A 16,374-nucleotide genomic window follows, 5' to 3' on the forward strand; every position below is an offset into this window, starting at 1 on the left:
TCGCAGCAAGAAAAAAGTATTTTTCACAATATGTAAGAAAAAGAATAATAATAACAATAATAAAAATATTTGGTAAAAATAGTTTTTCATATAAGTATTCCATGAGTAAAAAGTCTGCTTTTTCAATCTAATGTTGCCAGTTTTTAATAGCTAGAGGATACAGATGATATGAATATAAAGAGAAATTTAGTAGAATTGATGTGACTGATGTAGACACCAGATGATGGTAGGCACCAAAAGGTGGGGTTGGGCATGTGAAGAATTCAGTGTCCATTGTCTTTGTCAAAAGGTACATTTTTTTAGGGGAATAGGTTACAGACAAAATGAATTGATATAGTAGACACCAGGAATGGTAAATATGAAATAGAGTTGGTAGAACAGAGAAAAAGGCTTTTAATAATTAATGATGGACAAGGCAAGTTCTTTAATGGAACTTGCCATTCACCAGGAGAAATTACATACTAGGAGAAAGGCAATACTACATGAGGTTGAGGCATACCCTTAGCTGGCAGGCTAAATCCTAAAAAGGACTTAGCATCCCACAAGAGTTAGTTAGCAATAAGGAGGAGAAATGGGATCAGGAGAGATATCACTAGGCATGGTAAGATTAGGAGATACCATATGGCATGGGGGAGGGGCAAGGGGAAAGACATCATGATGTAGAGTATCAAGGCAGATTAACTAAAAGGACAGCAGTGAATATGGCATGGCCTTAAGTACATTTTATAGGGAAAATTTATCCTCAGAGGCATGACTGGAATTTCTAACAGGACAAGGCAGTTGCCCAATGGGTTGGCATAACTTGGATTTCTGACTGGATGACCTCCCCAAAGAGTAGGATCACAGATGTAAACTGATCTTCATCTGTGCCTTCTCCCAGATTGCCCCAGGGATCAAGTCTTCAGTTTCTCTCTGTTCGACACTACTCATCAGAATGAATTGTAGACTTAGAATCAGGAAAACTGCATTCTTATTCCACTTCTGATCTATACTTGTCCCTTTGGGCAAATCACTTTACTTCCTCTGAGTTCAAGTTTTTTAATCTCTGAAATGGGATAAGATTAATAAGAAGGAGGTGTGTTGTAAATCTTAACAACCACTGGAAATCAGAGTGAACTTCATGACATTGACCTTAAAGTATAAATGTTGATGATTCCCAGAAATATAAATTGTTTTAGATAAGCTTGAAAACATCAATGTTAAGGCCAAAAGAATATAAGTTTCTATCTTATTAAATGTTCCACAAACACAGAGTGTATTGGAAACCTATCTGAAATGCCATGGAAAAAAGCATGCAGGGAATGTTATAGTCCCCTGGGAGTATTCCATCATAGTTATAGCTTTCGTGGCTTAGGCACAAGGATTCAATATGATTTTCATTATTAATTTAATGCTTTTTGAAATTCATTCATAATAAATTGCCATAAAATAATCTCCACATCTTTCCCAGGTAATTTTAAATTTACTTTTATGTGTCTAACATAATATTTAATTTTCATGTTTACCTAAATTATTCACTTAAAAAAAGAGTACTACTCTTTCCCCCACCTAACACAATGTCAGAATTGTAGCCACTTCCTCTGTTAGGAATTGGAAAAGCCCCATTCTTTATAGCAATTAACAGAGTTCCATCTATATAGTGAGTAAAAAATGAATGTGTTTTGAAGTCAATTAAGATTAATTTATATAAGAAACATTTTGTTTTCGTTCTCAAAGACCTGATTTTTCCACCTTCCTTCTGATGTTCTTCCTTCTTATGCTCTGTTACTGTAACTGAAGATGTATCACTGAGGGCTAAGGATTGGTATCTCTCTTCTTTCCCTACTTGCAAAGATAGAAAGAGAAATGGATCAAGAGCAATGTCTCTATATGTCTGTCTGTCTGTCTGTCCCTCCCTCCCTCTCTCCCTTCTTCTCTCTCTCTTTCTCTGTCTTTGTCTCTTTCCCTCCCTCCCCCCCCCCCATCTTTTTTTTTCTCCAAACGATGAGCAGAATACTTACCTTGCTTTATAGGCTCCATTGCACCAAACTTAGTAATAAGTACAGAAGTATGATTGTAGAAAATGGACACAACATCTTGCCGGATGCCTTTTACCGTCTCCTCTTTGCACCCTCTTTCTGAAATCACAGTTAATTTTATTGTGTGACACAGGGATTATGTAATGCCAGAGAAACTGAGTAAGACAGAGATTAGAGACCAATTTAATAGTGTATTAAATGGAGAGATATACAGGGATCAAATGGATCCATGTGGAATCCAGCACTGAGTATTAGCAAGATTTTTTATAGGATAACAAGAACAATGACATAATGGGGGAAGTACCTGGATGGGGATAACCTAATGGGAGGAAGGCACCTAGAATGACACAATGGAGGGAGATACTGGAGAGGTTACTGATATTCTAATGATGTCTAAAATGGATAGACTTTTATCCTGTCAAACATTAAGAAGGAATGATTATAGCCTAAAGATATAAAACCTTTATCTTATCAAACATTAAGAGGGAAAGGTCATAACCTTAGGCAGAGTAACTAAATAGGACAATGGAGAAACTGGGTCAGGACCTTAAAAGGGAACTGTGGCATAACAATTAGTTGGCATTTTTTTAGTGGTAAATTATTCTTAGAGTTCAATTAAAATAATTCACCCATGCTAATGTTCCTGGCACATTCTCAGAGAGATTGTGTGATTTGCTTTTTGTTTGTAAAAGACAGATTTCCTTTCATTTTACTATAGGTATAAAAAGCTCAATTTTTATGCAAAAGACAAATAACCTTTATGCCATTCTAATTTGCTCTTTCAATTCTCTAGCTCTGATAAGACATAAAGTAAAATATTTCACGTCTTTTGTACATATAAATTCTTCTAGAATTTCAATAGATTTCAAGTTATAAAACAGTATTGACTGGCATCAATGAGGTTCTAAGGAAGCTCTGTTCACTAGCAGTGGCTTATATTAAAGCTTTCTATATTCACATAGAATGATGTTATTTTTTTTCCTTGCTTGCAAGTATCTAAGTTGAGGTTCTAGGTACCCATTTTTCTATTGCTTTAATAAAGAGTATTGTTTTTATCATAGTCATACTGTTAAAAGAAATCTTAAAATTCCATAGTTTATTCCATGTTTAAAAAAAATTAACGAACTCAGTGAAATTAATTAATATAACTTGTGAGGCACAAAACTTGGATTAGATACCATCTCCAGTTCAATTCAATTCAATTCAATAGGCTTTGTGCTTGTTATTGGGAATACAAATACAGAATGGACTGCCTGCAAAGAGCTTCTATTCTATTGGGAAGAAATAATTCATACACAAATAATTACATACAAAATTCATTCAAAATCATTTCCAGGGGAAAGCATTTGCTTAAGATTTCAAATAGTTTGTTTTTACTGATGAAATAGCAGAATTCAATAGCAAGAAAAATGACTCTCATCCAAGAATCTGGCTTTCAACTCAACCTTTTGTGTATCACTTCAAGCAAGCCACTTAACCTCAATAAGACTGTTTCATCATTTCTAAGATGAGGAGATTGGACTAGATTGCCTCTGCTACTTCTAGCTGTAGAGGGGTTTCAAAGGATACAATGGAAGGATAGAGAAACTTAAAATGAGAGATTCCAAAGAATATTTGCAAATTTCAGCAGTAATGTTCAACAAAAATGCAATATTTTCTTGAAGTTAATGCTGCTATTGATAATGAAAGTAGAGCTCAATATTTGTCTCTACATACCCAGGTGCTAGCTCTAGGATCCGTCTACATTTTGGTCTTTCAGTCTGCCACATTCCATAAAGATAACATTGTCAAAGTTTTATGGAGAAACCAGACATATACTTCACCAAAAAGGTCCATGAAGCAGCTGTGAGATCTCAAGTAATAGAGCTAAGTAGCCTAATTCAAATGTATTTTTGAGCCCAGGATATCATTATTCATTAAGTCAGATCTCTTTATTAAGGTTCAAAAGGAGACCCCAAAAGTTTGAAGTTACAGACCAGTGTCACAAGGTGTCTGAAAAGAATTTGCAGGCTAGTACCCATCTCCAAGTCAAAAGGCAAAGTTTATTGTAATTGTAATGCTAATTCAAATGGGATTCAAGTGGCAAAGGGATTTTAGCAAAGATCTAGGAGCAAGAAAACAAATTTATAGGAAAAAACAGATATCTGGTTCTTCATGTCACTAATATGCTAATATTATGGCCCAGAAGTAAAACTGAGGAGTGATCTGTACACTATTGTCTCAGAAACTTGGTTATCACTGACCAGCAGATTATCTTTCTGACAGTCAGCAATGTTTGTAGGATTGTCATAAGGCTAGAAGACTTTAGAATCATTGACAGACAGATTGTTAGAGCAATAGCACTCCAAGGTCAGGAGACCTAAGGATTACTGCTGTATTTCCCCTAGAAACTATACCCTATCATCTCCAAATATGAATGTATGTATATATGTGTGTATACACAAAGTAATTTAATACATAATAAATTATAAATACAACAAATAATAAATAATGAATACAATAAATAATAAATGTATAAATACAAAATAAATTTTTAACACATAAGGTCTTATTGGGGAGGGCACTAACCATTTGGGTATCTGGAAACATATCACGTAGAACAGCAGTATCATACTTAAATAGAAACAGGTCCCTAGAGCTACATATTGATGAAAAAAATCATTAATTATCAATATGTTGTATTTTAATTTATTTTGTTAAACACTTCCCAGTTACATTTAATCTAGTTCTCCAATTTCAGACCTCCATACCCCTAGTTTAAAAAAAAAAAGAGAGTTACTTGAGTAATGTCTTTTTTTTTTTTTTTTTTTTTTTTTTTTTTTTTTATTTAATAGCCTTTTATTTACAGGATATATACATGGGTAACTTTACAGCATTAACAGTTGCCAAACTTGAGAACTTGAGTAATGTCTTAAAGGAAGTCAAGGATTATTAGAGGCACAGATGAGGAGGAAGTGTATTTCAGGCACAGGATGAACAGTGAAAAGTTTTAGTTGTAAACAAAAATCTTTTTACTTTTTTTTTTTTTTTTTTTTTTTACAAAATCTAAACAATAATTGTTAAGACATTTCCAAATTAGTTACTTAATAATTTATTTTTTATAAAAAAAATCTATTTAATGTTCCTTACAATTAAAGTCTTTTATTAATGATCTCTTCTCTTTGCCAAACATTCCCCCAGGCTTGATCAAATGTATGTTCCAGTAAATGTTGTGTGTATATGCCAAGATGAAAAGTTAATTGTTTACTTATTTAGAAGTGATTTATCTGAGTGTTTCTGAACTTCCTCTCCCATAGATATTTTTTTAGGGGAGTCACTAAATGGTGCAGCGGAGAGCCAGACCTGGATTCAGAAAACTTGAGTTAAAATATGGCTTCAAGCACTTACTAATTGTGTCCCTGGACAAATCACTTAAACGTTTACCTCCATTTGCTCCTCTGCAGAATGAACTAGAAAAGGAAATGGCAAACCAACTTTAGTATCTTTGCCAAGAGAATCCCAAATAGTGTCATGAAAAGTCAAATATGACTGAAATAACTGAAGAAAAAATAAATATATACCTCTTTAACTTTATAATTCCTTGATAGTTTGGGGCCTGCTTCTGCTACCACTGATAATTTTATATGACAGTCAATATCATACTCAAAAATGGATACTGAAAACATACTTTAATTCTAATTTCATGAACCTATTATAGGACTGCTTTGTATTAAGATCCTTTTGATATTTTGATAATTAACTATTTAGCAATTATTTCATTTGGCAATAATAAATATTACAGTGAGATGCCCTGGTATTTCTTTCACAGTACTTAATCATTTGCATATTCATTTTCCTAACTCTCTGCAGACTTTGGTTTAGATCCCAAGTAAATGAAACTGAATATGAAGTCATAGCCAGACCTCTGCTTAAGTTTGAACTCCATACAGCAAGGTTCATTTGCCTTCTGAGCTAGAAAATGGATCCTGTTTCCAACAACATATTGCAAGCCAGGACAGACAAATATTGACAGAATCATGAAGAAGGTCTGATCTTCAGTAACAATGCTAACATCTTTATTTCTTTTCAAGACAACAAGTCATTATATTTTGAAAACAAAGAAAAAATAATTTCTTTTGTCAGAAAAATTCATATTTTTCCTTTATCCTAGGCTTTGCTGGAACACCTGGATACCTTTCCCCAGAAGTGTTACGAAAAGATCCTTATGGCAAGCCAGTGGATATGTGGGCATGTGGTAAGGGATAATTTAAAAATAAAAATTGTTTAGTTTTATGACAAATCATGGACTCTGCTATAAAATCCTACCTTTGATGTTTGAAGATGACTGACTAAATTGTGTGTGTGTTTTTTGTCTGTTTTTTGTTTTGTGGTAGTAATAGTGAAAATGCTTTCAATTTCTAATTTGCACAATCTCTAGCTCCTTATATCAGTTATATCCATATTCTCTCGAATGGTCAACCATTGTAACCAATAATAATTGACTATAGTTGGGAGTGCAGTTTTTTGCCAGAAAATCTAGTGTTGTTTCTTGGTTTAAACTGAAATTGAAAAAGTAAATTTGGTATTATTAGTGTCATATCATCATAGATAATTGGAATATGGGTATTGGAAAGTACTTTAAATATATTCATGTTCTAATTGCCCTAAGCAATAAACCAGAGGTGCAATTACACAGCCCCCAATGGCACATAATATTCCCAAATGAAATCCAAGATACATTAAAGTGTAACTGGGAAATAGTTAACAAAATAAACAAAATAACAATAAAACATAGCATTGTACACATTACTTTTTCTTTTTTACCCCCCTGAGATAATTGGGGATAAATGACTTGCCCAGGGTCACACAGCTAGGAAGTGTTGAGTGTCTGAGATCAGATTTGAACTCAGGTCTGACTTTTATCCACTGTGCACTTAGCTGCCCCATGCACATTCCATTTTAAACCTAAGTCAATATGTAGCCCACACATATCCTTGTATACTTTCTATTTGAGTTTGACATCACTGCTACAAACACTTAAAAAAAAAAAAAAAAAAAAGAATGGTGCCATTGACTTTTTTACATGCCAAGGAACTGGAGAATTTTGCTGTAATATGTGAAATAGGAAATTTTGTTTTCTATGCTACCTCTCACTTTTTACCTCTTTTTTGTACTCACTTTTAAACTCTCACTCTGTCCTTTTATTCTCATGTTGGTCATAACCTGAGATGGTAGCAGTTTTGAAAGGAGCAGAGAGTGTTAGAAATTATACAGGATTTTTGTTTTTGTTTTTGTTTTTGTTTTTTTAACCAAGCCAGCAGGTTCTCCTGGCCCTTGACAATTTCGTGGGCTGCAAGTGTATAGAGATGCAGCAGTGCTGCATCTGGGAGGCACCACTGGTCAGCCCAGTAGACTTAACCAACATTGGTAGTGATCAGAGAAGGAATCAGCTTTTCCAAATCTTTTTCATAGTTTGTAATAACAAAACTTCAGCTATATCTTCTCAAGGTTTTTTGTTTTGTTTGTTTTGTTTTGGTTTGGATTTTTTGCTGTGCCCTTGTAGCAGTAGCCAAAGTGGCTTCATATCTGTTTAGAACTTAGGTTCAAAATCTTCAAACAGTGGGAGTGCATTTTCTCCTTTCTCTATAAAATCAATTCAATTTAATAAATATTTGTTAAATGTCTGCTTTGTAAAGGACACTATATTAGGCCCTGGAAGAGATGCATACCTTATAAGAGATATAAAATTTGCAGAGCACCTTTCAAAATGACTAGAAATTGACATTTATAGCTAGGACCTTATTTGAGGGACTCAGAAAGCATTTTCCCCTTAAGATTCTGTCTCGAATCAGCCTTTCATAAAAGTCTAAATTCCCATTAGTAAAGTCATTTGTCATATTAATGAATTATTTCTGAAAGTTCCTTGTTCAAATGACCATATGTTAAAGGGATAGACTTCTGTCTTTCTCTTACCAGGTAATTCAGAACATCCCAGTTAACATTTACTATATTAAGGGCTATGGAAGAAATAAGGGAGAATAAGATATGTCTCAAAAAAGTTAACAATCTAGTAGAAAATATCTTAGCATTCACTGACATATTTGTTAACTATCAGCTTTGGCAAATTAACTAACTATGTTACCTCTCTTCTCTATTCTTTCTGTCTTTGTCTCTCTTTGTTTTTCTCTCTCTCTCTTTGTCTTGTCTATTTTTTTTGCACATCTCTCTCTTTCTCTGTTTCTCTCTCTGTCTCTCTTTCATACTAATTCCTTAAAGATAATCTAGACTAGGGGCAACTAGGTGGCACAGGAGATAGCACACCAGCCCTGAAATCAGGAGGACCTGAGTTTAAATCTGGCCTCAGACACAACACTTCCTAGCTGTGTGTCCCTGGGCAAGTCACTTAACCCCAACTGCCTCACCAAAAAAATAATAATAATAATAATTTAGTCTAACCCTCACATTTTAATGTTATGGGACTGAAGGCCCATAGAGGTTAAGGGGGCACACTAATAATTGGCAAAGCCAAAACTTAAGTCCAAGTTGGTTCTAAGTATGTTGTCATTAAATTTCCCTCTTCCTCCCTGCAGTTCTATTTTCTCTTAAATTTCTCTTTGTATGAATATCTTATAAAAATTATTTTATTTGAGGAAAGAGGCATTTTATAAATTATTTCAAATGCAAATAAGTTAAAAGGTTTACATGCCTTTTATGAATAATTATATATGAACACACATATACAGATTCTTTCATTAATAAATTATTATGGAATGAGCAAAAGAATGAATGAACAATATGACCTTAGTAGTAAGTTTTCCAGAAAATCAATTTTTACCCATTGAAGTACTTTTTAATTTCAGTAACATTGCACAAAATATATTCTCTGTTTTCTTGTTTCCTTAAGCAGCATGGTATGATAAAACTAGTACAGAATTTGTAATTAAAGGGCCTGGCTTTAAATCCTTGATCTGATTTACATACCCTCTCTGAATTTAAAGTATCCTCAGTCCTTTAGGTTTCAGATTTCTCATCTGAAAAGTAAGATAAGCAGAGAAACAAGTGATAAGCTTTTGTCCAAAACTAGGTAGACATTTCTGAGTATTCCCTTCTTTAATACTTTTTGGATAGATTTTTGTTGTGTCTCTATGTTGGATTTGTTCTATGTATGCAAAAACATATATGCACACTCATTTTTAGGTTTTTGTTCTAGTACAATACATTTTTAAAGCACAAAATCTAAGAAGCTCATTTTATATCTATAATATGATAGATCCCAGTAGTATGAAGACTATAACTTTACAGTTTGGCATATGGTTGTAGAAGTCAGGAAAGAGTCAGATTTCCTTTCCTTTACATAAATGTTGTGCATAAATACATAAATCCTTCCATAAATGTTGTGCACATTCAGACTTATGCATAGGTAGCTTTCTGGTTAAGGTTGTGGTGTAAAAAGAGCCCAACCATCCACCTATTCTTCAGCAGTGATAGAAGGAGGAAAAGGCAGCTTGATAGTGATTAAGAATAATGATGTTGAACAATAATTTGAATAATTTTTAATAAACCCAATGAAAAACCTCAATAAGTTCCTTTATCCATCCTAGGACTACATTAAAAAAAAAAAAATCGGGAAAACCAGCCCATGTTCAAATGAATAGGCTAGAATCACAAAGCAGAGTCTAGACTAGGGAGGCATAAGGAACAACAGAAAACTACAGAACCTGTTGCTGTGTTTGTTTGGCCTTTGTTCTCAAAGTGGATCATGGCATTAGGAAGGCGATTCCATGACATGCAAGTAAATTGGATTTGAGTGAGGGAGGATTGTGCAAGGTCACTTGCCTCATTTTCCTCTCCTGAGCCATCTGGGTCCAGTGGCAAGATATAGAACTGGAGATGGCCCTGGATAAAATGGGAGACCTTGGCCTTTTTAATCCAAGGTCTTAAACAGTTCTCAGTTTGAGGCTAAGAATCTCTTCTATCACTTAGTCCAAAAACTTTTTAAATAAATAAATCTGGAAGGGGAAGACCCTCAGGGTTTCAAGCCAAAGCAAAAATCATTGCTATTTACATTCAATCTGAGTCAATCAGTACCCAAATGGTGATCAAAAGGGGACATGGCCTAGGACTTATTGGCCAAAAAGAATCAAATTAATTTTGGCTTAAGACATGGTCCTTAAGAAAGAAATCTAGCTAAAATCTAGCTAAATCTAGCTAATCCAAGCTATCTTGGGAAGGTTCAGAGGTTTCAGAGAAAAAAAATGCTTTTAAGAACAATCTGCAGGAAAGGCCTGGAGAGACTTACACGAACTGATGCTGAATGAAATGAGCAGGACTAGGAGATCATTATATACTTCAACAACAATACTATATGATGATCAATTCTGATGGACGTGGCCCTCTTCAATAATGAGATGAACAAAATCAGTTTCAATAGAACAGTAATGAATTGAACCAGCTACACCCAGCAAAAGAACTCTGGGAGATGACTATGAACCACTACATACAATTCCCAATCCCTCTATTTTTGTCTGCCTGCATTTTTGATTTCCTTCACAGGCTAATTGTACACTATTTCAAAGTCTGATTCTTTTTGTACAGCAGAACTGTATGGGCATGTATACATATATTGTATTTAACTTATGTTTTAACATATTTAACATGTATTGGTCAACCTGCCATCTAGGGGAGAGGGGGTGGGAGGAAGGAGGGGAAAAATTGGAACAAAAGGTTTTGCACCTGTCAGTGCTGAAAAATTACCCATGTATATATCTTGTAAATAAAAAACTATAATAATAATAAAAAAAGCAATCTGCAGATAGGGTGTGATACACTATGTGTTCAGAGGGAGCAAAAGGAAGGAGGAAAGATAGGAAGGAAGGAAAGAAGAAAGCAAGGAAGGAAGGAAGGAGGGAGTAGTAGGGAGAATTTAAGGGAAAGAAAGAAAGCAGAGAAAGAAAGAAGAGAGAAAAGAGGAGAAAAAAAATGAGAATGCAAACTAACTTTAGATCAAGGAATCAATTCTGATTTTGATCCAAAGTCTAATTAAACTGGAGAATGTCATCGGAGTGTGTGAGTTGAAAAAGAAATGACAAATGTGCATAGGTTCTTTGTAATATATGGCTTTAACTTTCTGATAGCAAATTATTTATTTATTTGGTGAAGCAATTGAGGTTAAATACAGGACACACAACTAGTTAAGTGTCTGAAGCCAGATTTGTATACAAGTCCTCCTGATTTCAGGGCCAATACTCTATGCACTCTATCCAGCACTATTTAGCTGCCCACAGCAGAACCTAGACCAAGGGTAGCTGACTTGAGAGCTCTTAGCAAGTACTCTAAACCTGCCAGTTCTCTGAGCATGGACACTGTGGAGGAAGTAGGGAGACGTGCCAGGAGCCCAGGACAAAATAGGGCTTGACCATCACATCAGAAAGTACAGAGTGGGACAAACCTTGGCACTAAAAACTCAAATAAGATCTTGAGATTGGAGATGAGAGAAAACAGGACACCTAACTATACAAGAAGATAAATGGATGAAGAGATTCCCAAGAGGCTCACCAATGAAAAAATATTAATATTCCATGTTTGTGACAAGTAGTATAAGTACCTAATATTCAAATTATTGGGGAAATTACATAGTAAAACTGGAATAAATGTAGGTATTGTCTTATTACTTTTAAGAGATAGGTAGTCTAACAAAAAAAATTAAACATGAGAAAAGTGTCTAAATAGAATCTTAGAAAATTTAGATATGATAGTTTCAAGTAATTGCTGAATGGAAATAGAAAGGCGTGTTTATATATTATCAGCTATTTATGACACCTTTATAAAAACTGAAATCTAGAAAAGTACAAACATTAAACATCTTTTGCTGACAATAATGTAACAAAAATTTTGATTTATAAAAGATTGTTGAAAAAGTTTTCATGCTAAAATGGAGAATAAATATCAATACTAAAAATTGATGGTGCTAGGGCATGTTGGTTAAACATCTTTGATATGTGCTACTGGGGAGGCTGAGTCTGTTAGATCCTTGTTCTCAAAAATTCTGGCCTAAAGTGAAATGTGCTTAAGTTCAGCATTATTAATCCCTAGAATCGGTGATCAATTAGTATAATGTTCTCTGTTTCAGTTTTCTTGGGGTCTCTGGGAGCAGCCTTCTTTTCAATCAGAGTAATCACCACATGAGTAGCCAGGGGTTAAAGTCCAAATTCTTTATTATCTCTTTCAAAGTCTTGTCTCCTTTCCTGGGGCTCAGTTAGATTTCTTAGAGGCCTATCGCTCTCTCCTTGGTCCTGAGAGCTTGAGCTTATGCCACCAGTTCTTTGAGTTCTCTGCCTCTGCCAGCTTTTCCAATGAATCTTGGCTAAGGCTTCTAGCTTATATGCTTTACACTGAGTTTAAAGCAATCATTATATCATGAGGAAACCATTATTTGTTGTAGGATTAAATCAATGCTAAACTAGATATAACCATTGTCTCCTCAATTCCACTTAGTACCTTGTTTCAAGTTCTGGCCCATAACAAACTAGGTTGCCTAAGAAAAAGGGAAATGGCCCATATCAGAAAATAGAGCAGATCAAAGCTCTTTAGCTTACCAGAATGGGACTGTTTAGTAGTCTTATGTTCTTCTAGATTGGATGACATAGGGAAACTTAGCCTCAAAAAAATTAATTTCATAAAATAAAATTGCAACAATGAGACAAAAATACCAAAACTTTGGACATACAGCCAAAACTATTGCTAAGGAAAATTGTATACTGAAAAAATGATGACAAGAAGGAGAAGGAAGAGGAGGAGGAGAAAAAGAAGAGATCAGTTATTCAGGCATGCATCTAGAAAAGCAACAAGTCAAAAATCCCAGCTAAAGACAAAAATAGAAAGCCAAAAGGAAAAAAAAATGAAGCTAGCAAAAGTAAAGTAACATCACTTACTTAATCAACAAAACTAGAATATGAATTTATAAGACAGAAAATAAAATAAGTAAACTCATAGTTATTTTGATGCTTAATGAAGGAAATAGTAATTAATGTGAAAATGAAAAGAAACTTTACAACAAATGAGTAAATAAAATTATAAGAAAGTAATGTTTCAGTTGTATGCCAACAAATTTGTTAACTTAAAGGAAATTATTAACTTAAATGAAAGGAATGATTATTTATCCAGATTACCAGAAGAATAATTACAGAATTTAAACAATATTAGAAAAATATTTGAACAAGCTATGAATGAATTTCTCAAAAGAAGAAAACCAGGAACAGATATATTTAGAACTTACTTCTCTCAAATATTCCATGAATTATTAATTATATTACATAAAATTTTTTCAAAATAAAAAAAGAAAGAAAAGTGTCAAATTACCAGATTTCATCCAAGTTCCAAATATGACCTTAATAAATAAATCAGGGAAAGACAAAGCAAGAGAAAGAAAATGATAGACTGATATTCTTTAATAATAACAAAGAGATTAATTGAATATAAGAAAATTTAATATACTATGACAAGATTGAATTTATACCAGGAGCACAGGGTTAATTTAATATTATAAAAACTAAAAACATAATAAATCATTTATATTAAAATAATAAAAAAAATCTCTTGATAATAATAGCTGTAATTTATAAAATGCTTTGTTTTTCTGAATATTTTAAAAATACCTAATTTTTTAAAAATCACAACAACCTGAACTGTAAGTGATATTTATGTCCCAAATAAGGTAACTGAAACCCGTGGTGTTCAAATGACTTGGCTAGGGTCACACTTAGTATCCGAGGCCAGATTTTGAATCAAGTCTTTCATACTATAAGCAAGCAGCAATCTGTCTGTTAGTTTATCAATAGATGCAGAAAAGGCTTTTGACATGATAGAGAACCTATTTATGTTTTTAAAATACTGAAATGTTTAAGATTAAATGTATCTTTCTTTAATATGGTAAAGAACATTGTTCTAAAAACAATAACTACTATTATCTATAACTAATAGAAAGGCTAGAGGTTCTTTTAGTAAAATCAGAGGTAAATCAAAGATTCCATTATTATTTGATAAAATTCTAGTGATATTTGCTATGGTAATAAGGTAGGAAAAAGAAGTAAAGAGAATAAATGCTGGCAAAGAGAAAGCAAAAAGGCATGAAGAAGGTCTATTTAGAGAACCAGAGAGCTTCAACTAAAATCAATTGAAATAATTATTATAGCAAAATTTCACAATATAAAATAAATTTACAGATCTAAGAACCCAGGCCCGATCTCTCCCAGCTTCTCTTCCTGTCTTTCTCTCTGCCTCCACCCACCCAAATCCTCATTTCCTATACAACACATCAGGACTTACAGAGAGAGTGGGCAGGGACCATTCTTTATCCAATCATGTATATTAATAGAGTATAGCCCAATTACTATTTAGCCTCATATACTTGGGACCTCAGCGCATCAACTCAAACCTCAGCCCATTACAGATATGTAAATTTTGTCTAAATATATTTATGATGTGTATGAAATTGAAAGTTTAAGGGACTTGTTCATAGCTACACAGCTGGCCAATGCTCTGTCCACTGCACCACCTATAGGCTATTTATTAATCTCTTACATAATTCTTTCCAGACACTCTGGCAAATTGGTAATACAGGCACAAGCAAATATGCTAATCTTTACCCTCATGAAGCTTGCTTTACATTATAATGAAAGAAGACAACAAATGAAAGAGAGCTAGAAACCGAAGGAGTAGAAGAAATAAACACTGAAGTATTAAATTTATATTAAAAAAAAAGTTGAAAGAATATCAAGTTACATTCTTCACATACAAAAGTAAAATAATAGATATCTTAAAAGCTTAGGAATCATGATAAAGATTGTGAGATGAATGTGAAACTAAAAGAAAACCAATCTTATAAAACATATAAAAATTTCAAGTAAAATGTAACAGAATCAGGGAAGTTATAAAGAAGTCAAGTCTAGAAAGTGAGCTAACCACAAAATCAGGAACAGACTTTGAGTCCATTTCCAAGGAAGTTTTATGAAAAAAATATAGGAAAATATTGTGGAGGAAAGAAGCACAAAAGTATTGGTGATTTGAGTTTGTCTCATGTAAGAAATCAACCCAAAACCAAATTCCATTATCAGGACTCTTCTTTATCTATATAACTAGTGAAACAAGTGTGGGAGAAAAAACAAAAAGAGAAAGTGGGGAAAAAGTAGAAGGCTAGTAAGACATACTAAGATTTAAACAACAGCCAAGCAGAATCAATAGATGTAGAATATAGTAAATAATTGGCAATTGTGAACAAATTATAGAAAAGGGTGAAACTTTCTTAGTAGTATACTAGGAAGGAATTAGGGTCTGTTAATCCTGAACATAAAGCCTGAATTAAATTGTTTCTTTTTAATGAGATAAGGATTAATTAGAAAAGTATCAAATTTTATTTAGTTGGGGGTGAATGCTATTTCATTATTTGTTTTAATTTTGGTCTATTTGTATATCATATACATATTTTTTGAAATATAAAGTTCTTCATATTTTTAATGATGTTCTTTTGATGATTTTTATTTTTATAAACTATGAAATGAAATTCATGATAATCTTTCTCACACTCTTTTAACCAGACTTAAATGGTTAACCTTCCAATGTGGACCAATGCCTCAAACTCACTCATCTAGCAGGCCAAAAAAAAAAAAAAGGCTAAGGTTACAAATTGAAATTGCCATGCCAGTACTATTCAAACTGAAATAGAAAAAAAATCTGAGGGCAGCATATTTAAAAAACCTCAAGTTAACATTATCTGTCTTTCATTGTATTTTTATTTATTTTGTTAAATATTTCCTAATTACTTTTTAATCTGTTCTAAAATGGTGGCAGTTTACCATTTTGATAATGGGAAGGAAGAAAGAGAAAAGGAATAAGCATTTATATAGTGCCCACTATGTTCCAAACACTGTGCTAAGTGCTTTTTACAAATATTATCTCATTTGGACCTCTAAACAACCCTTTGAGGTAAGGGCTATTATTAGCCCCATTTTGCTGGTGAAGAAATTGAAATTCAGTGGTTAAGTGACTTGCCTAGAGTCACACAACTAGTAAGTATTTGAGGTAGAATTTAAACTCAGCAATCTAGCTATCATACCACTAGCTGCCTAATGGAGATGTTTATACATGTGGAAAGTGACAATAATTGACATGTATCTAGTGTTTTAGGGTTAACAAAGTCCTTCATTTGCATAATCACCTTTATTCTTCATAATTCTATCTTCATAAGGTACTATAAGCATTAATACATATGGGAAAACTGAGAATCAAGAAATTTATGCCATTATTGTCTCTTAAGCTACTGAGATCTAGAGAATGTATCTCTGTATGAGAATTCTAAAAAAAAACATTTTCTTCTGATAGA

At 33.3% G+C, this 16,374-nt stretch overlaps 1 protein-coding gene across 7 annotated transcripts in view; it reads left to right on the forward strand.

The window, feature by feature from the left end:
• The window catches only part of CAMK2D (calcium/calmodulin dependent protein kinase II delta), a 372,089-nt gene that overhangs the window by 295,427 nt on the left and 60,288 nt on the right, over positions 1–16,374 (forward strand). For all 7 annotated transcript variants that reach the window (XM_031943044.1, XM_031943045.1, XM_031943040.1 and 4 more), the window contains exon 8: positions 6,169–6,252. In XM_031943044.1, coding sequence (XP_031798904.1) covers positions 6,169–6,252 — 84 coding nt within the window. The remainder of the gene's footprint in view (positions 1–6,168; positions 6,253–16,374) is intronic.

This window comes from Sarcophilus harrisii, chromosome 6 (genome assembly GCF_902635505.1).
Source record: "Sarcophilus harrisii chromosome 6, mSarHar1.11, whole genome shotgun sequence".
Lineage (NCBI taxonomy): Eukaryota > Metazoa > Chordata > Mammalia > Dasyuromorphia > Dasyuridae > Sarcophilus > Sarcophilus harrisii.